Source organism: Netta rufina (assembly GCF_964035555.1).
Source record: "Netta rufina genome assembly, chromosome: 27".
NCBI lineage: Eukaryota > Metazoa > Chordata > Aves > Anseriformes > Anatidae > Netta > Netta rufina.
In genome coordinates this window covers 5,568,252-5,591,914 of record NC_140151.1, presented here as the reverse complement: position 1 = coordinate 5,591,914, position 23,663 = coordinate 5,568,252, and the positions used below count along the sequence as shown (strand labels likewise).

The 23,663-nt window shown below is 64.3% G+C and overlaps 2 protein-coding genes across 2 annotated transcripts; one reads left to right on the top strand and one right to left on the bottom strand.

The window, feature by feature from the left end:
• Window positions 1-1,130: 1,130 nt before the first annotated feature.
• BRF2 (BRF2 general transcription factor IIIB subunit) lies at window positions 1,131-3,832 on the top strand. Its single transcript, XM_084302270.1, has 4 exons — window positions 1,131-1,321; window positions 1,970-2,029; window positions 2,371-2,692; window positions 2,929-3,832. The coding sequence occupies exons 1-4, from the start codon at window positions 1,150-1,152 to the stop codon at window positions 3,635-3,637; spliced, it is 1,263 nt and encodes a 420-aa protein (XP_084158396.1). The 5' UTR covers window positions 1,131-1,149; the 3' UTR covers window positions 3,638-3,832.
• A 2,762-nt stretch (window positions 3,833-6,594) lies between these two features.
• On the bottom strand, window positions 6,595-23,580 carry ADGRA2 (adhesion G protein-coupled receptor A2; the record flags this gene model as incomplete). Its single annotated transcript, XM_084302361.1, has 19 exons — window positions 6,595-7,843; window positions 8,065-8,154; window positions 8,320-8,465; window positions 8,559-8,682; window positions 8,792-8,919; window positions 9,004-9,212; window positions 9,455-9,656; window positions 9,740-9,949; window positions 10,065-10,226; window positions 10,368-10,517; window positions 10,602-10,803; window positions 11,274-11,438; window positions 11,543-11,756; window positions 11,851-12,014; window positions 12,139-12,210; window positions 12,385-12,456; window positions 12,541-12,612; window positions 15,607-15,678; window positions 23,345-23,580. 19 exons carry the CDS (start codon window positions 23,578-23,580, stop codon window positions 6,628-6,630), a joined length of 3,906 nt encoding a protein of 1,301 aa, XP_084158487.1. The 3' UTR covers window positions 6,595-6,627.
• Between the last annotated feature and the right edge of the window lie 83 nt (window positions 23,581-23,663).

The following is a 23,663-nucleotide window of genomic DNA, read 5'->3' as shown; positions in this document are numbered from 1 at the left end:
ACCTCCGCAGTAACTCGCAGAGGTGTGGGGTGGGAGGATGCGCTTTGGAGCATGTTGTGTGTATTGAGAACAGGCTGCAAATGCAATGGTTGTGCATCAGTGACCTGCAAAATGAAACTAGTCCTTGGTGCTGCAGCCCCGGGACCTCACCCTTTCCTCGTGACCAGCTCTGCTGGCCGAAACTCCTCACCCTGCAGGTATTTTGGGGCTAGCTCCATCCCTGTCAGCTATCTGTGCAGGAAGTTCACGGTAAACACCTCATGGGGCGGGGGAACCTGATCGGCCAGCTCATCACCATCACGAGAACTGAGACTTTCTGTGAAGCAAAAAAAATGTGCAAAAGCTCCTTGGCGGGCAGCCTGGCAAATTACCCTGGTGGCAGCAATGCGGCCCCTAATTGTAATGGCCCCGCAATTGTGGGCCTGATGGAGAGAGACCTGGTGGTAATCAGCCTCCCGCTGTCTCGAGGGCCATTTACCCCGAGACCTGAGCTCAGGAGCCCTGAGTGGCCTCAAACAGCGCTGGGGCCATGATGAAAGGCGGGGGGGGGGGGGGGACGGGGATGGCCTCGGCCATGGGGAGCCCCCGTCTGAGGGGCTGAGGGGGAGGAGGCAGCGCCTGGTGCCCCGGGACCCCACAAACGATGAGTTGTGGGTGACAAGGCCCTGGTGGGGAAGGTCTTGGTGGGTTTTGTGGTGCTTTTGTGGTTTTTAATTTATTTATTTTTATTTTTTGGTGATTTTTTTTTTTTTTTTGGGGGGGGGGAGGTGTTTTGTGTTTTCTTGGGGTGTTTTTTGTGTTTTTTTTTGGGGGTGTCTTTTTTGGGGGTGTTTTCTGTTTTTTTTTGGGGGGGTGTTTTTTTGGTGGTGTGTTTGGGAGCGTTTTATGTTTTTTTTTTTTTTTTGTGGTGTTTTATTTTTTTTTCTTTTTAATTTTTATTTTAGTTCTTTTAAGCGTGTGCTTTTTGTGTTTATCGTGCCCTTTTTTCCGTTTATTCCCGACTTTTACCCCCCCCTCCCCTTTACCACCCCCCTCCCTGAGGGCGGAACCCTCGAGGCCGGAACGTTGCGAGCGGGGCCTGGCGGGAAGGACCCGGACGGACCGGGACGGACCGGGCCTGCCCCGGGCGGGCGGTGGCGGAGCGGGGCCATGGCGGAGCGGGGCCAGGACCGGGACCGGGGCCGCTGCCCTGAGTGCGGCTCGGCCGCGCTGGTGGAGGACTCGCACTACGCCCAGCAGCAGCTGGTGTGCGCCGCCTGCGGCTGTGTGCTGGCCGAGGGGCTGCTCACCACCACCTACAGCGACGAGCAGCACCTGCGGGGTGCGGCCCGGCCCCGGGGAGGCCGCTGAGGGGGGCTCCAAACAGCCCCTGGCAGCGGCTGCGGTTTAATTGCTCCGTGTGGTTTAATTGCTCCGTGTGGTTTAATTGCTCCGTGTGGTTTAATTGCTCTCGATGCAGTTTAATTGGCTCTCTGGGTGCCCTGCGTGGCAGGAGCCCCACTGGGTGCTGTCCGGCTGAAACCCAGCGTCCCCCTGCCCTCCCCAAGCCAGCGAGCAGCGACAAGTTTTCTCACTATAAATTCAAACTGAGGGCACCTCGCAGGCAGGCTTTATGCCCAGAACACACAAACACACACACACACACACAGTGTGGGGCTTTTGGGCACCTGAACCACCTCTAAGTGCGCTGGAGGAGCCCCCAGGCCCTTCGCTGCTGCTGTTTTAGAGGAGCAGTGGCCTGAAGGGGATCCTGCACCTTAACATCATTCAGCCTCTGCCACCAGGTCTTGCTTAGTGGCCTCAAAGGGCTGGCGATTCTGAAAATTGAAATCTGGCACCATGGCCATTCAGTTGCCCAAAATCTAAAAGATCCCCCTGTTGATCCAAAATGATCCAAATGATGCAAAATTTAAACAGCCCCCCTGCTGTCGCCATGAGGTTACCTGCCCTAACTGTTGCTGTTTTTCAGAGGTGGCCTATTCCCAGAGCACCGGCCAGAAAGAGCAGCTGAGCCGCTGCATGCAGCGAGGTAAGAGCGTGCCGGTCGGTTTCATTTGTACACGTCGATTCTCTTCTGCTGCTTTCCGCTTTGCTGCAGTTTGTTCAATGCATTTGTTTATGTTTAATGCATTGAAGCTCTCTGGAATGGGAAGAGCCTGTGGGGACTGGCACTAAACGAAGGCAGCAGTTAGTTCTGCGTCCAGTTTGCCAGAAGCAAACTGCCTTACCCGCACACAGGGCTGGGGGGAAAAGCCCTTGTGTCCTTGCCTGGGGCTGGGTGAATGCTGGTTGCACGGTGGCATTGAGGAGAGATGAACACACAGATAAGAAGCTGCATGAGCTGATCGTAAAAGCAGTCTCTTCTCACAGGGATCCGGCGGGTCCAGGATCTCTGTAAAGTCCTGCAGCTGCCGTCGGTGTTTGAGGAAACGGCCGTGGGGTACTTCCAGAGAGCGCTGCAGCACCCCGCCTTCCACCTGGTCAGCCTGGAGAAGAAGGAGCTCCTGGGGGGCTGCTGCGTCTTCGTGACGTGCCGGCAGCACAGCTGGCCGCTGACCATGGGCACGATCTGCTCCCTGCTTTACGCCAAGCAGGAGCTGTTCGCCGGCGTCTACCTGAGCGTGCAGAAGGAGCTCGGCATCTCCGTGCCGGCGCTGAGCCTGGCGGATCTGGTGAAGACACACCTCAGCAGGTAACGTGGGCCCTTCTGCCACTTCAGCATCCTGCGTTGGGCACCAGTGTGTGCAAAAGCCTCTAAAATGCAGCTGGGGGTGGATGGTGATGCAGGGCGACCCGTTCTGCTGCGAAAAAGCATTCCTGTGGGCAGCTCGCAGCCCCGGGAGGCACTCAGCACCTGAGCCTCAGCGCTGTGGCCAGGTCTGAGGCTTCCCCGCGCTGTTTCTAGCTCTGAACTCTGTCCTCTTCCAGCTTCCACCTGTTCCGGCGCGCCGAGGACGTCCCTGCCCCGTTTGTGGAGGACGAGGAGCGGGTGGTGGCCCGCACGCTGCAGGTGGTGGAGCTGGCCAGCGAGACGTGGCTGGTCACGGGCCGCCACCCCGTCCCCATCGTCACGGCCGCGGCGTTCCTGTCCTGGCAGTCCCTGCGGCCCGCCGCCCGCCTCGCCTGCTCCTTGGCGCGGTTCTGCGAGCTGGCGGGCATCCCCCTGCCCCCGCCCGCCCGCCTGAGGCTGCGGGAGCTGTACGAGATCCTCCTGAGGATGGCATCCCAGCTCGCCTGGCTGCGGGTGTTCCACTTGGACAAGAAGAAGGTGGTCAAGCACCTCGGGGACCTGCTGCAGCACCGGCTGGTCCTGCTGAAAAACGCCTTCAGCCTGCGGGATGCGGAGGAGCAGCACGGGGAAGCCCAGGGAGAGGGATCCGCTGGCTCTCCTCCAGCAGCAGGGCCAGGACAGGAGGAGGGCTGCTCTTTGGAAGGGAAACACAAGCGTGACAGCAGCCAGAGGCCCCTGCTGCCGCCCTGCCTCATCCATCCGAGGAAGAGACTGCGGACGGCAGCCCTGAGTGAGTCGGACACTGCCCTCACCGGGGACGAGCCCATCTCGGACAGTGAGATAGAGCAGTACCTGCGGGGCCCCCAGGAGCTCTGTGCCTTCAGGAAGGCCAAGGCGTGGCAGTGAGGAGGGCTGGCAGCAGGATGGCCCGGAGGGCAGTGCCACCAGAGCACCAAACTGGGACCAAACCATAAAACGAGGTGGTAGACGAGCTGCTGGACGCTGCAGGGACAGTCGGTGGTGGAAATGGGACTGGGGGGGAGTAGGGTGCGTCCTGACTCATGTTCTGGACCAAAATGGGTCTTTTAAAGAGCTCCTCCTGCTTTGGGGTTTGTTATATTTTGTTAAATACAGAAGTACAGGAATGGTTTCTCGACTCTCTCTCGTTGTAGCCTCTGCTAAAACGCCTTTTGGTTAATCCAGGAGCTGTGGGGCAGGTGCTATGGGTGAGTGAGCTAACACACAGGTGAGGGAGCGATGTCGGGGTGCTGGGGAGAGCCAGCACAGCCCAGCCCAGCCCTGCCCGCTCCTGAGTCGTGCTGCAGCTGGATTTGTCCTGAAGTTGGCCTGGTTTTTGTTTCCTCACTGTTATGTGGCTGGAGTTAGTGGATGTGCTCGGAGCTGGTGGCTTTGGTTTGCACATCCCAGGCCCCACAGCAGCTGGGATGAGGAGGACACGGTGCAGCAGTTGGTCCCTGCCTCAGTCGTGCCTGTCGGGGGCAGTGTGAAGCTGCTGCAGCGATTTTTGTGCTTTGGAGGGCAGAGAGGGAGCAGCGCTGCCCGTCCCTCGGTCACAGCGGGAGCGACGCGCAGGGTGAGGTGGAGGTTTCCAGCGCCTCGCCCCGCAGTGGGTTCCTGGAGCTTTTCCATGGGTTTCTGCAACTTTGTTCCAGCTTTTCCAGGGGTGTTCTCATGTTCTGAGCTTCAGCCGACAGCAGGGTGGCTTTGGGAGCGGGCAGAGGGGTGATTTAATTTGCTGCCCCACGTTCCCAGGCTAAAGCAGCTCTGAGCAGCGTCCCTCTCACCAAACAGCGCCCGTTGCCTGCCCTGGGTCTGCGTGGAGCCGCCCGAGGAGGGACTGCCAGGGTTAGGGATTGCAGCCATCCCCGGGGAAACTCAGCCTGGCCCACGTCACAGAAAAACTACCCGTTTTTTCAGCTAAATAAGCAAGGGGAAGCTGCTGGAAATCTGTGGCAAAGGTAGAGCTGTGGCTCGTGTGAGCGGAACGGCGCTGGCTGCTCATTTCAAAGCATTGCACAACTCGGTGGAACACTGACCCCTGTGTGCCTCGCGGGCTGTTGTGTTTGAACGCAGAGGCTGCGAGAAATAACAGGAAATCTTGGCAGATTTGCAAATCTTTAATATATTAAACAAAACATATCTGCTAGAAACATTCTATTTATATAAAAATGCAAAAGACCCCTTTAAAGACATTTCTTTGGCATATTTTCCCCTCCCTCCCCCACGTATATTGCAAGAAGCTCTCTGTTGATATGTCATTTGCTTGTAATGTAAACAGACAAAAAAAAAGTGTAATTAATAATACAAAGCTTTTTATATAATACTGTCACAGTGCAGCAAGCATATATAACAACTCAGCATCAGCAAGGCCACGTAGGCTGCGTATTGACATAAGGATTGAAATTGTATTAAATACCAATAAAACGTGTTTTTAAGCAGGCGGTTGGTCAGAGAAGCATGGCAGAACTGCAGCAAACCCAGCGGTAACCCAGCCCTGCGGGACGAGGGGCCCAAAGAGAGAGGAGCTAATTCTGGAGGGGAGAAAATTCTGGCAGTAAGTGCTGTGGGCTCCAACTTCTGGATCCCGCGGGCCCCTTGCCCGTGGTGTACACGGAGGACTGGCCTGGGCACCTCCTCAGCGCTTCTCAGCCCCTGGCTGAGCCCTGTGACCCCGCGGGAGGTAGGGCAGGATCGTTAAACCCATCTGCACGCACAGAAACAGGCAGAGGGAGGCTGAAGATGGCACAGGAGCAAGCATGGCTCTTCTGTTTGCGTGTTGAAAAAGCGGGACTTGTTTTCAATGGGGAAAAGTAAGTGCTTAGCCAAGTCCCAGCCCTTTGGGCATCCCACGTCAGCGGTCCATGGGAAGCTCCCTGCCACCACCAAAACATCTCCCTGACTGACATCTCCCTGCCACCACCACGGGCACCATTCTCCCACCTCTCCCAGGAGCAGCCCCTGCCCCCACGGAGCTCGTTCCTCCTGTCTTACCCAGCACAGGCTGCGAGGCCGTTCATTACGGGGCTGCCTGGATTTTGGCTCTGTAGGAGCAGAGCGTGGAATCCTCTGAGTGTGCACAGCTGGGCTACGGCTGAGGACCTGCTCGGGTCTGCGCCCAGGGTTGGGCTCTTTGGTTTGGGGAGCTGACAGACGATCCACGTTCATTTAGAAGCCATTCTTAATTCTCTTACCTCGTGCTTGCTTCAAAATATGGCTTTCACTTTGGCAACTGAGTAACCCACAGGGCTAAATACTGTCTCTTGAGAACACACGGCTGAAAAGGATTGCAGGTGAAAACATTTCCAACTGAGCTGCTGCTTTCTGACTCGTTCAGAAAAAAAGCTCATCTAGGTTGGTAAGCGTCTGCAGGATGGCGTCTTAACATCAAGGGCACTTGGTGTGGTCCCCTCGGCCCCGGTGGGAATATTGCAGTCGTGGCACGAGCGGACTATTGCCAAAACCCCCAGGGGCACGCTCGCCCCGTGGAGAACACTGGTAGGTAACACGGAGGCACTCGCGTCGGTTACGGCTCTGTCTATACATATATACATTCAATAATATAGAAATTCTGAAAAATAGACATTTGTTTCCTCTGTATATTATAAAATAGCATTTAGGATCAGTCCGAAGTGACTTGCAGGAGCGACGGAAGCGCGGCTGCCCTTCAGGCCGCTGAAGAGCAACGCTTGCCTTTCACCTCGAGCCCAGCGCTGTGGAAGGCCGGGGCCTCCCTGAGACCGACGGGCCCGGCGTCGCCCCCTGCCCTGGCCCCCCGTAGTGCACGTAGCGACGCTCCCGGCCCCCCGAGGACGCCCCCGGGCCCACCCGAGGAGGGCCGCGCTCCGGCGCCGCGGCCGTCGGGTCCTTCCCCTCCCTCACACCGTGGTTTCGCTCTTCCAGAGGCCGGTCCTCATCCCGGCCACGCCATCGGCGCTGGCGAGGTTGACGTCGTACTTGCTGCCCTTGAGGCCGCCGTTGTGGCTGGCCACGTTGAGGGGGTAGGAGCGCCGCTTCGCCTCCTTCTCCACGGCGCCGGCCTGCCGCAGGTTGTCCCTGCTGGCGCTCCTCCGCCGCGCCTCGGCGAAATCGGGCGCCCGCCGCCCTCCGTCGCTGCCTTCCGACTGGCTCGGCGCCGTCTCCCCTTCTTGGGGGGCCGGGGGCCGCACGCGGCCGACATTCGGGGGGCTGTTCCTGCTGCTGTGGTAGCTCTCCGAGTGGCTGTTGTGCACGCTGCCGCTCTCGCTGGAGGGCTGCTCCGAGGAAGGGCCCCGCAGCACTTTCAAGCGGTGGTGCTTCCCTTCCCGGTGCTGCTTAGTCCTGCCCTTGTGGTTCCTGCGCCCGTGGAGGTTGCTGGCGTGCCGGCCCGCCCCGCAGCTCTTGCCGTCGGGCTCCGGCTCCTCGCAGGAACCCGGCCGGGTCTCGGCCTGGCTCTGGGCCACGTGCAGGTTGGTGAGCTTGCAGCGCCCCGCGGCCGAGCCGGCGCTGCTGGGCGAGGAGGACGACTCGGCGGAGCGGGCAGCCTCCGGGGCGCAGCCGATGAAGACCTGCGAGCCGCCCAAGGCCGCCGCCGCGCCGGGGTGGACGTAAGCCTGCATGGGCAGCGCGTCCCGGTAAGAGGGGCAGCAGGAGAACCAGGAGCTGAGCACGTCCCGGCGCCGCACGCAGTGGTGGATGAAGATGAAGAGCCCCAGCGCCACCGCCGTCACCCCGTAGAGGCAGCTGAAGATGATGTTGAGGTACCAGCGCTGGGACACGGCCACGGCCCCGAACGTCCAGAGGGCCACGTAGAGGGCGTGCGTGGTCACCAGCGCCCAGAGCTGCACCTTCAGGGAGTAGACGCCGTCCGCCTCGGGGCACGAGGGCCCCGAATTCAGCGTGACCGAGATGGACCCCGAGTCCGTCAGCAGGTCCCCACCGCTGCCACCACCCAGCCTCGGCGGCGTCTCCAGCGCCTCGGGGACTTCTTTCTGCGGGGAAGGCCGGCACTGGAGGTTGAGCCCGGCGCAGAGGAAATACATCCAGGTGACGAGAAGAATGAAGGCCACGGGGACGTAGAAAGCGCCCAGGCTGGGCCGCCACACCAGCCAGCAGCTGTGAGGGAGAGAAGGAGCCTCCATCAGCAGAGCTGTGGCCGTGCACCGCGGCGCCTCGCTGCTCAGCACCCTCCTCGAGGTGCCCTGGGGCCGGTCTCCATGTCCCACATCATTTTCCCAATAAATGCAGAGCCCCCGGGGAAGGTCCCACCAACCCTTCCCAAGCGTGCCCAGGTTCCCAGCGCAAGGGAGGAAGGCGGGGAGCAGCAGGCCACCTACTAGGGGTTGTTGTCGTGGTAGTTGTGGATGTTGACGGCGGCCGTGATGCCGCAGATGATGAGCGGGATGCCGCCGGCGATCAGGTAGAACCTGCGAGGGGAGAAGGAGGGCGCTGCTCATCGAGGCACAGGGACACAGGGACACGGGGACACGGGCTGGGTGGCAGCTTCTGGACAGGCAGGAGCTGATCCTGCCCAGCCCGGGGGTCCCAGCAGGCGGTCGGGGTTTGGGGCAGGGGCAAGGGGACGTCGGTACCGGAGCATGGGCCGAGGGGCCGGCTGCGCCGCGTCCCCGTCCGGCTGCCGGGGCGCCCTCCAGGTCACCTCCTTGTACAGGACCCGAGCCTTCACCGCCATCCACAGCAGCGTGGACAGGGAGGAGTAGTGCAAAATGATGCCGACCTGCGGGGCGAGGCGCTACGGTCAGCACGGGGACGCCGCGGATGTTGTGCCCGTGTCCCCCCGCTGCGGTCAGCCCGGCGCGGGGGCGCGTACCGCCTGGCAGACGAGCAGGTAGCCGGTGAGGGTGATGCCCCCCGCGAACACGGCGGACGTCATGGCGATGTGGAAGCAGAGGTTAAGCAGCATGTGCCAGCACTTGCGCGTGATGTGGATGGTGCTGGAAGAGAAGCAGAAGGGTGGCGCTGAGCTGCGGCCCCTGCTGGAGAGGGCTCCTTCGGCTGCCTGCGCACGCACAGCCGCGCCAGTCGGGGCCCCAAAACGCTCACCCGTGGTTGACGATGTAGGTGATGATGGTGGTGAAGAGGCAGAGCAGCAGCACGGCCGTGCAGGTGTACATGGCCGGGTGCAGCACCTCCACGGGGCCTCGCGCCTCGCTGGGGAAACCGCTCAGCTCCTGCAGGGCGCCCCGCAGCCCGTCAGACCCCGCTCCCTGCGCCCCATCTCCCCTGACCCCAGCCCCCTTTTCTCCCCCACCTACCATGAGCACGGCCACGTTGCTGAGGTGCCGGCAGTGCAGGGAGGTGACGTTGGGCTCCCGTGCGGCCAGCTGGCAGCCCTCGGCGCTCCAGCCCCCCATGCCCCCCAGCACCTCGAAGTTCCAGTAGGCGGCCACGGGGTCCGCGCCCTCCCCGGGGTGCCGCAGCGACACGGCCACCGGCTCCGTCAGGTTCCCGACGCCGCAGCCGTCTGCCAGGGAACGGAGTGAGCAGGACAAGAAGCACCGCACACCCCTCTGCCTGCACCCCAGGGCACGGACACCACACGGGCACGTTGCCACCCCTCTGCTGTCACCACCACCTCCCTCGGAGGACCCCTCCAGGAGCACGGCCGCCCCCCCGAGATGGCTCTGCTCTGCAGGAGCAGCGGGGAAAGCACCCCAGGAGCCCCCATCCCCAGCCACCAGCAGCCCCCCAACACGCAGCCCTTACACGTCCCGGCGTAGATGACCGGCGTGGCCACGCTGCGGCGCTTGCCATCATCCGCCAGGCGCGAGGAGTTGCCGGTGCTGCAGAAGAGCTTCCCGTTGCGGAAGACCAGCAGCTGCAGCTTGCAGTCGGCCGGCGGGGCTGGAGGGATGGGGCTGGCGAAGAGGCTGGGAGGCAGCTGGATGGAGGCCAGGGCGATGCTGTTCTGCGGGGCGCACGGGCACCGGTGAGCACGGGCCGGCTCCTCCCGAGTCTCCCACCTTGCCCCAGCCCCCAGGGGACCCGTACCTTGATGTGGAAGCTGGTCAGGGAGACGTTGGGGCGCCCCGTGGTGCAGCGCAGCCGCAGCTGCTGGTCGGGCTGGGGCTCGGCTGCCCGCTCAGCTGGGGGGCTGCGCCCGGCAGGACCCCCGTCCTGCCGCTGGAAAGCCACGCAGCTCAGCCCCACGTAGCTCTCGGGCTTCACCACGTACGCCTCGAAGGCGATATTGCGCGAGTTCTGCTGGGCATAGGGCAGCCGTCAGCCCCGGCACGGGCAGAGACCCCCCTGGGATGGGCAGAGACCCCCCCTTGGCATGGGCAGAGCCCCCCGCCCGCGCTCCGTCCGGGCTCACCACCGCCATGTGCTGGGAGTTGCTGCTGAGGGTGTGCGCGGCGATCTTCTCCAGGGAGCGCACGATGCTGGTGCAGGCCTTCTCCTCCTTCTGCGACATCCACAGGATGTGGTCGTCCACCAGCATGATGTTGCTGGCCATCTCCACGATCACGTCCGTGAGCTGCGAGGAGAGCGGGCGGCATCAGCTGCGGTTCGCTCCCATCCAGCCACCCCCAGCAGCCAACACCCCAATTCACGCTTTTACCCCCCAAAAAAACCACCCGGCAGTGCTGGGGACAGCAGGGAACAGGAGCAGCGTTACCTGCTTGATCTGATCCACGTAGCCAATAAACTTCTCTATCATCTGTGCCACATAGAGGACATCAACCATGTCTGAAAAGTTGGCAGCCTCGGCCGTGTAGACACGCAGCTGGTGGGCCAGGGTCAGGGCGTTGGAGGCGTTGATGGGCATCTGCAGGGGGACACACACACAGGGTCACCGGCTGTGCCCAGCCCCTCCGGGGGCAAACACAGCGGGGCCGAGCCCCCGGCTCACCAGCACGAAGGTGTAGAGCACGCGGGTGATGTCGTTGGTGTAGAGGCAGTGGGAGTAGTCGCCCTCCTCCCAGCGCCCTGCGCGGTCGCAGCGCCGCGACGCCTGCTTCTCCGCCGCCGGGCCCCCGCTCGCCGGCCCCGAGGCGAAGGGGTACTGCAGGCACGACTGGTAGGCGGTGATGCCCGCCAAGGTGCGGGGCCACCTGGAGGCGTGGAGACACCGTGACCACGGGGCAACGCTCCCCAGAAAGCTGCCCGAACCCCTAACCCCAAATCCCGCTCGGCTCCGCACAGAAAAGGTGGTGGTTGGGGGGTGGGGGGGGCACCACTAATTTAAGCCACATTGACTGTACCGGGAATTTATATTCCGTAACGGCCCCGCTGAGGTTACGGCGGGCGCCCGGAGCCTTTCGTCTCGTGCCAGAGAAATTCCAACACCTCTGCTGCTGGAGCCGGGCCGCGCTGCCGGCACGGGAAGCCCTTCAAAGGCGCTCGCGCTCCCCGCGGCCGCTAATTGCTACCAGACGCCCGGTCACCTGCGGGCCCCCGCCCGCGGCGAGCCCTCCGCCCCGGCACGCACCGCACACGGGGGGTGGGAATGAGGTGAGGGGGGCTCCGCACCACGCACAGCCCCGTCCCCCGTGGCCACGCTGCCGCCGCCGCCGGTCCCTACCTGAAGTCGCCGCGGTTGTTGGTGACCCGCTCGGCGGGGCAGTAGGACGCGGAGGTCTCCAGCACCACGATCTCCACCTTCTTGCTGACGTTGCCCTGCGAGGTGGAGACGGCGCACTCCCACTCGCCGTTGGCGGAGACGTGGATGTTGGAGAGGATCAGCTCGCTGCGGGCAGAGGGGACGTGCCAAAGTGTCCCACCCACGGCGCTCGGCACCCTCAAACCAGCGACCCCCCCCCCCCCCGTTACCCCCATCCTCCCCGTCCCGACCTGGTGATGAAGGTGCAGTCGTGGATGAGGCTCTCCTCCACGATGACCCCCGTGCGCTCGTCCTCCTCCACGGGCTCGCGGTTGTGGTACCAGCGGATCTGGGTGCTGTTGTCCAGGTAGGTGGCGGTGCACTGGAAGGGCAGCCGGTCGCCCTGGAAAACCACCTGGCGCAGCGACGGGATGAGGTGGTGGGTGTGCAGCTCCGGGGTGCCCGCTGCAGGGGGGTTGGGGAGGGGACACAGGCGGCCGGGTGAGCCCCCCCCGACCCCCGGCCGTGCCTCCTGCCCGCGCCCCCGGCCCCCGCTCACCGCAGCGCAGTTGGCTCTCGCGCGCGCCGCGCAGGGGGACCGCGTGCACGTGCCGGGGGTAGACGCACAGAGTCCGGTCCGAAATCTGCGCCGAGCGGTTGCGGGCCCAGGGCAGCACCCAGCGCAGGTTGCAGTCGCACGTCAGGTACTCGGTGGCGAAATCCCTGCAAAAGGCAACGTCACGGGGGTGGCGGCGCGGCCGGGCGCGCAGCAGGAGGAGGGGATGCGCCCAGTGCCAAGGGCTGGGTGCGTTGCAGGGCACGGGGATGGAGGTGGCTGGGTACTCACACGACTTTCAGCGAGGGGAGCTCGTCGAAGACACCGGGCGGGAGGCTGGAGAAGATGTTCCCCGACATGTTGCTGTGAGATAGGAGAGAAAGAGGGCATGGAGGGGACCGGGACCCCATGGACACCTCTGAAACCCAGGCTCCTCGCCGTGTCCTGAGGCTCCTGGTGTCACCCGCTGCTCCAGCAGGGCTCTGGGCTGTGCCCCAGACACCAGGGGCTGGCCGGGAGCCCCAGGGTGCCACTTACAGCCGGAGGAGGCTGGAGAGCCCCTGGAAGACGCTGGCGCTCAGGCAGCCGATGCGATTGTTGGAGAGGTCCCTGCAAGGCACGTGGAGGGGACATCAGCGCTGGGGACACCCCGCAGCCCCCAGCCCCCCGTGGGCAGCCCTCGCAGGCACTTACAGGCGCTTGAGCTCGGGGAGGCCCAGGAAGGCGCCGGGCTGCACCGTGCTGATCAGGTTGTTCTTCAGGTCCCTGCGGGGAGACGGGCACAGGCTCAGGGTGCTGGGGGCCCTGCGCCATCATCCTGCCCCCTCCCCGTGCGGTGCTGTGGGGTGTGAGTGCATCCTGTTCTCCAGCAGCGCTCGCCAAACCCCTCCTCTTCCTCCTGCCCCCCTGGCCTCGCGCCCAGCACAGCCCCAGCTCCCGCCAGCAGCCTCCAGGAGCCACGGCCAGGAGGGAAGCGTCGCTGGATTCGCATTACAGGGGAATTACCACCCGGAGAACGCGGCCACGCTGCTGCCACCACACCACGGCCACGCTGCTGCTGCTGTCACCACCCTCCCGGAGCAGAGAGGGGCTCCTCAGGGGGATGCAGCGGAGCCCCACGGGCTCCACAGCCCAGAGGAAGCTCGTTTGGGTTGTTGGCCTGATTGGAGGCGCCCATCAGATATCAGATCAGACACATTCCAGGCTTGTGCCGGCACGGGGCGGCTGCCACCGTGGTGGGGACCCAGCCGTGGGGTGGCCTGCTCGGCTGCGGCACCCCCAGCCTGGCTGTTCCCATGAGCAGAAGCGTCCCACCGGTGTGTGGGGACGTCCACCCAGCTCTAGGATGGGTGCCAAGGGGCGTGCAGGGGGGTGTAAAGGGTGTGCAAGAGCAGCTCAGGGGCGTGCAGGGCGGCTCAGGTGAGGCAGGTGCTGAAGGAACAGCTCCCCTCACCTGCGCCACCGCCCGCGCCCGTCCCCAGACACATCCCAGGACACCGACCCCAGGACACCGACCCCCACAAGCGGCCAGCACAGCCCCAAACACATCCAAAATGGAACAGCCCCAGATCTGGTAAGCATGCAGCCGGGGCTGGGGGCTGCCAGGGCCCCAATGGGGGACGGCACCCAGCGGGGACCAGGGCTCGCAGCCGGCCCGTTGGGGAGCCCTCCTCGCTTCGTCCCCACTGGCCAGGCCCTGGGCTGCTGCTGCAGCACCTCTCAAATCCTCTCCCTGCACCTCATTTTTTTGCCTTGGCGTTTCTGCTGGTCCCCGGTGTGCCGTGCCCGTGCAGCACGTTGGGATTTCTGGGCCCTTTCCCTTGTGCAGGACGTTACCAGCAGCTTTCAGCCGCTGTTACCAGCAGCTTTTCAGGCTTCTATCACCTAGCCAAGCTCGGGGCCACCCCAAAAGCCACAGCCAGGGATGGGGCAGAAGGGACCCGTCCTGGCCAAGCCCCAAGCCCTGTGCAGGGAAAGCAGCGGCCCCGGCGCGGGGCAGGGCGCTCCCGAGCGGGGCTGCGCTAATGAGGGCGGCCCCGGCTGCATTCCGGCCCCGCTCACCCTCATTAATCTCATTAGGCCGCTGCACATCAGCGGAGATGCCGAGCTGCCAGCCCCAAGGGGCGCTGCCCGTGGGGCTCCCCTGCACGCCGCGGAGGTGGCTCGGGGACCCTGGGAACAGCTCGGCCCCGGTGGCCGCATCGCACCCGGTGCCGGCAGCGGGCACGGGGCCACGGAGCCCCAGGAGCAAAGTGGGGGCCCCCGGAGCCCCCCGGCACGTCCCCTCCATGGGGCACGTCTGTGCCGCGGCCCCGCTCCGACCCGATGAGAACAATTAGGGCTGCTGTCGGGGGCAATCAGGCGAGGTGCGGCGTGACGCTGGCCGGCCCGAGGGATGGGGGGAGCGCGGCCCTTGGCCAACCCGTCGGGCTCCGAACAGGGTTTGGTGCAGAGAAGGTGAGCAGGAGGCTGTGCTGTGCTCGGGCAGCACGGGCTGGCTGCTTGCTCAAGGCTCCTGGAGCACGGAGGTGTTTGGGAGACCTCCAGTAACCAGGGGGCTGCAGAGCTGGGGTCCCCCCAGAGAGCTGCCCCCGGGGCGCACGGTGCCCGCCGACCCGGGCTGCTCCCTGCCCGCCCTCGTTAATCCGCCCGTTAATGAGAGCTCGGTGCCAGGAGGAGGGAGGGAGGGAGGGAGGAGGTGACCCCAAACTTCGAACCGCAGCAGGGGAGGACTCGGCTGTGGGGGATTACAGGGATGCAGGCAGTGAATGTTGGGTCCCCAAACCAACTGCTTCGAACCAAGACCCAAAACGGCACCGTGGGGATTTCTGTGGCTTTAAAAATCCAATTTTGGCCCCAACACCAGGCACCATGCACCATGCACGCACCTTAACCCAGCCCCAAAGCAGTGCCAAGCACAACTCATCCCAGTGCCATGTCCTGGGCACCCCAGTGCCGTGCACCGTGCCCTGGCGAAGCAGCTGGGCTCTGCTGGGGCAGGTGCAGGCCGTGTAACTCGAACAAGATCCACGGGAATAAACGCTGCCTTGTTCAGCCTAACGAGATCCAGGCTGGGCTCGTCCCCGGGGAGCCACCGCCCCCCCCGGCGAGACCCTCGGGTGGCTCCCCAAAAGGAGCCGCATGGGGAGGGCGATGTCCCTGGCACCACGTGCTGTAGGGCACATCCCCAGGGGTGACCCCACAGGGACCCGTCAGCGGGGCCACCACCTTCCCGTGAAGGGACGGGGACCCTTGAGCTGTCCCCAGAGCAGGAGCCCCCCCCCAGCCCCGGGGCCACCCCAGCCCCGCGGGCCCCATTTGGCTCGGGAATGCGCGAGCCCCTCGACGGGGAACAAAACGCCCTCAGTGCGCCCGTCCCTTCTGCATACCTACAGATCAGATCCATATGGGGGCCATAAATCTCCCCTTATTAAGGCTCCCACCATAGAGATGCCTTTCATGGGGAGATAAGAAAGTTGACTTTGTTCGGGGGGACAATGTCGCTTTTCATACTGGCCCCCATGGAGTGTGGCCCCCTCCCGGTGCCTCCCGCCCCGACGCAGCTCCCAGGGACCCGGGGACGCCCGCGGGTGCCGGTGGCAAACCCAACGCCCGGGGGGCAGCACCCGGCCCCACAGAGCACCCCGGGAGCATCCTGCAGCGATTTTGGGAGTGTGGCCCAAGCTGTGCTGCTGGCACCAGGCTCCTGCCTGTCCCCAGCCCCCCTCCTGCCCCTGCCCCAGCCCCCTGGGCACTCACAGCTTCTCCAGAGCCCGCAGCCCGAAGAAGGAGCCGTTCTGCAGCACCGTGATCTTGTTGTTGCTCAGGAGCCTGTGGGGAAGAGAGCACAGGGAGGGGGTCAGGGCCGGTGCCGTTATTTGGTCTGCGATCGGCGCTGTGCGTGCCGAGTGCCCGTGGGTTGGGGGGGGAGCGGGCAAAAAGGGTCCCATGGTGAGGTGGTGGTGGCTCAGGGACAGGTTTATAGGGCCAGCTGGTGACACAACAGCCCTGCACCCTCATGGGGACACCGTGCCATGGTCTGTGTCACGGTGGCACCAGGCTGGAGGTCCCCAGGGCTGTGCCGGCTCTTGCCGCTTCGCTCCCATCACCTGCCCGGCCCCGTGCGCACAGATGTAGGGGTGATTCCCCCAAAACCTGCACTGAGGATTGCTGGGGGAACCCTTGGGGCTCCTCCAGCTCTTCCCCATGAGCTCTCAGAGCTCACTGAGGTGCTCGGATGGCGCTGGGCACCCCCAGCCCCGCTGCCCCACACCTCGCTCCCCGCCAGCCCCACGGCGCGCACCGGTGAGAGGCAGAGGGAGAAAAGGTGGCGGTGGGGAGGGCGCCCTGGACACGGCGTCCGGGGGAGAGGAGCAGGAAAAAGGGCTCATTGACGGCCGCCACGGGGCTGTTTACACACGGGCGGTTTCTGCAGCGGGGCTGAATGGTGGCTGTGTGCTGCGGGCAGGCCTGGCCCCGCGCTCCGGCCGCCCTCCTCCGAAAACCCAGCGAGCGAGCGGGCGGACGTTGCCGCCGGCGTCCGGGTTTCCCTGGCCCCGTTCCCACGTTGTGGCCAGGACCCGGAGGCCCCCCGGCTCCCGGGGGGGGGGGCTGTGGATGAACCCTGCCATGGGCTCAGCTCCCGTCCCACTCCCTGCCCTGCAGCACGCGGCGGGACGGGGCCGCATCCTGTGCTGAGGAGGAGCTGGCACCGGGCAGCGCCGTGCCCGTGGGGCCCTGTGACCCTGCCCGGCTCCCCCCAGCAGCCACCAGCACTGGCACCAGTCCCCACCAGCAGCCCCAGGACGCTGGCCGGATGGGATGGCAGAGGGACCAGCAGCACCGTTCCCGGGGCACAGCGCGCTGCAGCCCCTCACCACAACGTCAGCCGGGGGCTGTTGCTCAAGGACGGGCTGGCCCCAGCGGCTCCAGAAGGTTTTAATTCAGCAGCAGCAGATTTCACAACCCAGCAGAGCCCCCGCGGGCTGTGCGCGTGGGGACGTCTCGGGGGCTGCCCGATAAAGCGGGGCTGGGGCAGCAGAAATCCCCTGCACCAGCACCCAGGGGCTCAGATCCCCTCCGCTGCGTGCTCCACATCCCGAGGGCGCAGCTTTGGTTACAGCCAGGGCTGGAGCACGGGGAGCAGGAGGACGGGTGCCTGCACATGGGGGGCTCAGCACCACCGGGATCACAGCCCCAGGCATGCCCCGAGCCCACCCCAGGCCAACGCAGCCCCCCCGGAGTGAGCCCCCGTGCCGGGAGATGCTCGCTTTGTTCTCCGGACCCCTGGGACCTTCGAGGCTTCTGCCATAAAAACAAAACTCCCCTCCTTAAAAGGCGAGGCGCAGGCAGGCCAAGATGAAATCAGCATCCTGTGTGATCTGCAGCCAGGCTGCGGGCCGGCCGCGAAGGCAGAGCTGGGGCGGGGGCGCCCTCCCCTCGCCCACCAGGCTCTGCCCGGTTGGAGCGAGTGCATTTGGGGACCCCCCACCCTACAGCTGGGTTCCCCGGGCGTGAAATACATCCACCAGCACCCATGTGTGAGGCTGAAGAGTCACGGAGCCCCCAAAACACAGCTGATGAGTAACAGGGACATGGGCACGGCACGGTGATCGCCCCAAGGCACAGGCACTCACCCCCTGCCCGCACGAGACCCCCCGGACACCTGCTTGGAGCTGGGGCTGCCGCAGACCCAGCACGTCTCGGCTCTCCCACGATGAAGGGAAGCCACTAAAACAAGCCCAAACCCCTCCCCGAAACCCAGGGGTCCGGACACAAACACCAGGCCGGGCACGCTGCTGCTGCTGGGCGCATTGTCCTCGCTTCGTGAAGGAAACGAGGTCCCCGACCAAACTGAATATTTGGCGCATGAAATTTGCAATTATAATAACGGTTTGATTGAAAGCTTTCTTCCTGAGGAAACTTTTCCAGCTAGCCACCCTCGTCATTCTTTTCCCTGCCCCGCAGAAGCCAGCCCAGCCGTGCTGCCCCGCGATGACCGACATCCGCAAACACACTTTTATTTTGCTTTCACTGATTTTGCGGATATTTGCGCTCTGCAATGGCTCAGTTTTGCTCAGGGAGCCCCACCAGGCTCCAGAACACCCCATGGCCCCCACATTAGCAGTGACAGAGCAGCGTGCGGCAGGTCCCCGAGGCACCCGGTGGCACCAAAATAACCGAGTTTCCCCCCAAGACGCGATGGGACAAAGGCGCACGAGGCCGGCAGGAGGGTGCTGGGCCGAGGGCTATTTCAGGCTTTCCGCTGCTGTCTGGAGGCAGGACGCGGAGCACTACAGATGTTCCTGGGTTTGTTTGGCTGCAAGAAATTCCCCTCCTTACTCCAGCGAGGGGAGGAGGCGGCAGGAGGGCGAAGCAGGGGGTGACCCGGAGGAGCGCTCGCCCTGCGGCTGACGGCACCGGGGGGGGCCCAGCCCTGGCACGGGATTTGGGGCAATCCCCCTGCCCCGTGGCCGATGCTCACCGAGGTCCTCGTGGCCAGCGGTGCAGGGGGGACACGGTCCCCCCACGTCCCAGCTGTCTGCAGGGCTTGGCAGGCCATGAAAGCACAGCTTTGCTCCTCAAGAGCTTTGCTTTGGCTCCAGCCCAGGCTGGGACTCTTCACCTCCGAGCAGGGCGCGCAGGCAGACGCCGAGGCAGGAGACACCCCAAAACCTGGGCTTAAACAGCTCGGAGCGTGCCAGAGCCACGTGCCCAGCACAGGAGCAGCGCAAAGCTCTGGGCACGGCGTGCTCACACAAAAACCTCAGCATCCTCCTGCCCCCAAAGGCTGCAGCCCGCGTCCCTCCAGGGCAGCACCGGTGGCTCCGCAGCCAAACAGCCCCAAAATGTGCCACCGCTGCGGGACGACCCCACACCGACGTGGGACAACCCCACCAAGGGCCACAATAATCGGCTAATTGAGCGGCGGCTGGAAAAGCCCCCTGGACAATGCAGGGATTAGAACCAGGGCGTGGAGTCAAATGCAAAGAGCAGGGAGGGGGCCGCGGGGTCCCACTGGGGAGCACCCTCCCACCCCCGAGGGCTGCCCGGGGTCTCGCATCCTGTCCCCAGCCCACTGGGTGTTGGGGGCACCCAGACCCCACAGCGATGGAGGAAGCCCTTTCCCTTCTTTATTTTTTTTTTTCCTCCCCCCTCCCATCTCAAAAAAGAGGAGCCAAAAGTGGAAAAAAAAAAAAAAAAAAAAAAAAAAAGATTGTTTTTTCAAGCGTGCTGGAATCCACTTGGATAAATAACGGCTCCAGAAACTGGGCTGCTGAAACAATAAACTTCCTATGTACCCAACCAAAAAAGGAGGCAGGAGACGTCGCTCCCCGCGGCCGGGCGCGCAGCAGAGAGGGAAACGCGAGCGGCGCGGAGGTTAATAACGGGGTGACGGCCGTGGGGGCGGGGAGGGCCAGCTATGCTTTGCTCTGCGAGCGCATTAATTTAAAGCATATGCTCGCAGCAGATACGGCGGAGGCTGTGCCCTGCGCAGAGCTCGGCGTTCGCAGGGATTTCGGGAGGAGCGGAGCGGGGCCCCCCAGCCGGCGAGGTGCTGTGCTGCTCTTCCCTCCCTGCAACGTCACGCCGGGCTATTTCGGACGGTGAAAATTATCGTCCCAGCCCTCGGCTTTTGTTAGCGCAGGAAAAATAAGGCCCAGAGGGTGAAGGAGCCGGAGGCAGCAGGGTGCGAGCACAGCCTGGGGGGGGCGAGGGCTGGAGCCTGCAAGCAGCCCCCGAAGCAGCCCGACGCGGGGCAGCTCCCTCCAACCTCCCTGCTCGCAGCCATGGGAGCATCTGCGCCTCCGCAGTTCCCGTCTCCAAAACCCTCTCCACACTGCAAATGCCAGAAGCCTCCCTCTTTTTTATTTTTTTTTCCTTTTTCTTTTTTTTTTTTTTTTTTCCCCTCCCAGTGAACGGAGGCAGCAGCAGGGCCGGGATGCTGCAAGGCGCTGGGCAGCTCCAGCCCTGTCCCCGGGCAGGTCACCTCCCCGTCCCCTACACGGACACCGTGGGGGTCCCCCCCAGGCCCTCACCGCTTCAAGGAGGGCAACAAAAATGTTTGGGGTGGGAAGGAAGAAAAAAAAAAAAAAACAAAAACCTGCCCGATAAATATGGAATAAATGGCTGAAAAAGGTTTCAGAAAGAAACCATCTGCGGGGCTCAGGACAAACAGGCCTTGGAGAGGGGAGTTCAAGTAGAACTGGAAATTGGTCGTAAGTCAAAGCCCTCTATTCCCTGCAGACAATCTGTAATTTAGTGCAATCAAGCTGTGCACATAAATGAGGCCTGTGCTGGGATTCCACATCTGGAAGAGGTTTGGGCTCCTGCCCGTGTGACAGCGGGGCTGGCCGTGGCCAGGGCGGCTATCTGGGCCTGGGGAGGGCCGCGGCGCTCTTTCCATCGGGCTATTAGCACGGGGTCAGCCGGGGGGAGGGCGTTAAACCTCGTTAGTGCACCTCTGCACAGCCCCAGCCCCTCGTCACCACGCCGCGGGGACATCCAGGGTTGTGACGTGCAGCACCCCGGGATGCCAAACGCCCCCGGCACAAAATTTGGGAAATCCACAGCCCCAGAGCCCCGATGGAGCGGGATGTGCAGGGAGCACCACGGCGGGATGAGGGCAGGTCTGAGGCTGGCACAGCCGCACGCAGCTCCGCAGGCACCAAGGGGATGACCTGGGGGGGGTCAGCATCCTTCCATCCTTCCTTCCTCCCCACAAGGGGCGAGGACTGCGCTCAGGTTTCCTCCAGGTGTAAAAGAGGGCAGGGAGCAGAGCGCACACACCTTTGCTCAGGTTGCACGGGGGCGTCAGGCTGAGGAACGTCCCCCTCGCTGATGCCCACACACTGCACCAGAGCGAAGCAGCAGCTCCGCCACGAGGGAGACCTCAGCCCTGTAACGACGTGGGCCGGGGGCTCCGTACCTGCAGCATCCCATCCCCCAGATGCCTCTCGGTAAGCCCGGAGACCTGCTGACGTTTAGGCAAGAAGCGCCGGGTCCTGTCTCGGTAAGCACCCCTGGCACCCACAGCTGGGATGGATGAGGGCGGCCGGTGCCCAGCGCCCTGCTCCGAGGCCAGTGCAGCCCCCGGGCACCCAGGCAGGGCTCCTGCCACCACTTCTGCCCCCATGGAGTTAATTCTCCAGCTCAGCATCTCTGGCTTTACCTCCCTGCCACGTCCCCATCCTGGGCAGTGTGGGAGAGGCTGGAGTGGGGGTAAAAACCATCAGCGGAGCCGTGGCCGTGCCCAGCACCCCGTACCCCGTGCTGGCCGCGCTGCCAGCCAGCGCTTCTCGGTCACAGGGGGGTAAATAAGCAGCAGCTGCTGCTGAGGCAGCCTTGGATTCCTCAGGGCAGGGCTAATAAGTAAAGATAAATAAAGAAGTAAACCGAGAGTGTGGGAAAAAAACAAAAGCGAGGCAGAGCGAGAGATGCGCGGCGCAGAGCTCCCCCGGCCAGCCGGGAACGTCCTCCTCCCGTCCTCCTCCCGTCCTCCTCCCGTCCTCCTCCCGTCCTCCTCCCGTCCTCCTCCCGTGCGCAGAATTAGCGCCGCTCATTAGCGCGGGCACATTCCTGCTTCCAGGCCAGACCGGATGAAGCCTGGAGCCGTTTCGGAGCCTTACCCTGCACCGAACACACCCGTGGCTGGGGCAGTGCCGACGCCGAGCATCCCCGGGGCGCGCGGGAGCCCTGCTCAGAGCCGGGGTCGCGGCTGTCCCCAGCAGGATGTCCCCGAGGCGCGTGCAGCCCGGGCCACGCCGCCTGCTCCTGTCCTGCCCGCACCCCAGTGGCTCCAGGAGACGCTCACGAACCCGGAGCCTCTGGTTTTGATTGTCCCATCTGGAAAGGGTTTAGAATAAATCATGTTTACTGCGAGAGAGCAGAGCCCAGGGTCACCGCATATTTGTAGGTTTCTGCCTACGCCTGTAGGTTTCATGTCACGTTTTAGTGGGATCGTGTAATGCCCTAATGCTGCTGCACGGTCACCCCAGCCCCGTGACCGCCCTCCCGGCACGGCGCCTCCAAAAATCCCCTTCCCTCTCAGCCCCAATGCTGTGGGAGCCACCCCGGGCACTGGGCAGTGCCATCGCCCTTGCTCCTGCAGAAGAAAGCCCAAGAGCAGGCAACGAGGCAGGCACTTTTCCCAACCACGAGCTGGCAAAGGGCTCTGAAGTCCCCGCAGGTATTTCCAATGGGCCGACACGTCGGAGGCCCTGGGGAGAGAGAAATTCAGAGCAGAGCCAGCGCGAGGGAGGGCACGAGCACAGAGCCCAGCCTCCACGCGCCCCTGCAGCCTCCCAGCACGAAGGCGAGGCCCTGGATGAACGTCACTGCTGCTGCTTCGGGATGCTTCACGCTTTTATTAGGACTGCTGCGTTTAGAGCACGCTCACGGTGCCCGCATGGCACAGGCAGGTTTCACGGACACACTCCACGTGCACCGTGGTGGGTCACCATCACGGCCACCCGACGGTCACAAAACGAACATCACCGCCCCAAAGCGAAGCCTCTCCAGTGGCACACGTGGGACCAGGAACCTCCTCAAAACCAGGAATGCCCGGTGCTGATGGGACAAAAACGTGGCCAAGTGGGTGCACGAGCGCCGAGCTCACCGCAGCGCTCCCCAAACCCTGCCGAGGGGCAGGAGGTGGCAGCCAGGAGCCCCGGCTCCCCCAGGGACAAGGCTCTGGGCAAAAGCGACGTCCCCTCCCGCAGCGGCTGTGCCGTCCCTGCCCTCCGAGCCAGATTTTAATTCAAACATCTCCTCGGGAGTTATAAATAAACACCGTGACCCGCCGCCGCAGCGAGGAGGCGCGCAGGCTGCCAGCGCCTGCCCAGAGCCCCAAAACCTCCCCGCGCTGAGTTTTTAGGAAGCAGGCGACGGCTGCAGCCCCCTGCACAAAGCCAGAGCCCCTCGCTACTTCCCAGCGAACGTTTCCAGCCAAAGCAGCCGCTTTCAAACAACAACATCCTCCCCCGGAGCTCCAAGCAGCCGGAGCGATGGGAGCCCCCCCGCCTGCCTGCCCGCCCCGGGTCCCCTCGGAGCTCGCGGTGCCGTGAGCCCGGGCACGGCTCGGGGTTACGGGGGGCAGGGAAAGGGCTTTTGTCGGGGCACAGCTGGGGAAGGAGGGCAGCAGGGGAGGGAGAAGGAGGGCAGGAGGGGAGGAGGGCAGCAGGGCAGGAGGGCAGGAGGAACGCGCGGCGCTGCGGGGCGAGGGTGGGCGCACGAGGGTGCGAACGGGGCCGGGACTCGGGGACCCACGGACCCACGGAGAGCGCCCCACGGGCACCCCAGGGCTCGGGGTACCCCCAGGGCTCGCCCCCACTCCTCTCCCTTCGCCCCCCTCCTCCTCCTCTTCATCCTCCCCCCCAGCATCCTCCCCACGGCACCGGGCAGGACACCTCCGGGGGACTCTCCGGGGGTCCCCCCCTTTCTCCCTCCCCCTCTCCCACCCTCCCGGGGACCCGGCGCCCCTTCCCCCGGTACTCACAGCGTGGCGGTGCCGTCGGGCAGCAGCCGGGGCTCGGGGGGCGCCGGGAGCCCCCCTCCGCTGCACAGCACCCGGCGGCGGGGCGCGGGGGGGCCGCTCGCCTTGTGCCGCTCCGCAGCGCACTTGCAGCCCAAGCTCTGCACCGGGCAGCCCCTCGCCGCCGCCCCCGTTCTCCCCCCGGCCGCCAGCAGCAGCAGCGCCAGCGCCGCCGCCGCCGTCCCCGTCCCCCCCCGCATGGCCCCGGCACCGGGCACCGGGCTCCGGCTCCGCGCCCGCCGCCGCCGCCGCCGCCGCCGCCCCGATCCCCGGGGCGGCTCCG

Coding starts and splice junctions, on each gene's coding strand:
- BRF2 (XM_084302270.1), top strand. CDS start 1,150: ATGGCGGAGCGGGGCCAGGACCGGGACCGGGGCCGCTGCCCTGAGTGC. Junction 1,322..1,969: donor CGACGAGCAGCACCTGCGGG/GTGCGGCCCGGC, acceptor GCTGTTTTTCAG/AGGTGGCCTATTCCCAGAGC. Junction 2,030..2,370: donor GAGCCGCTGCATGCAGCGAG/GTAAGAGCGTGC, acceptor CTCTTCTCACAG/GGATCCGGCGGGTCCAGGAT.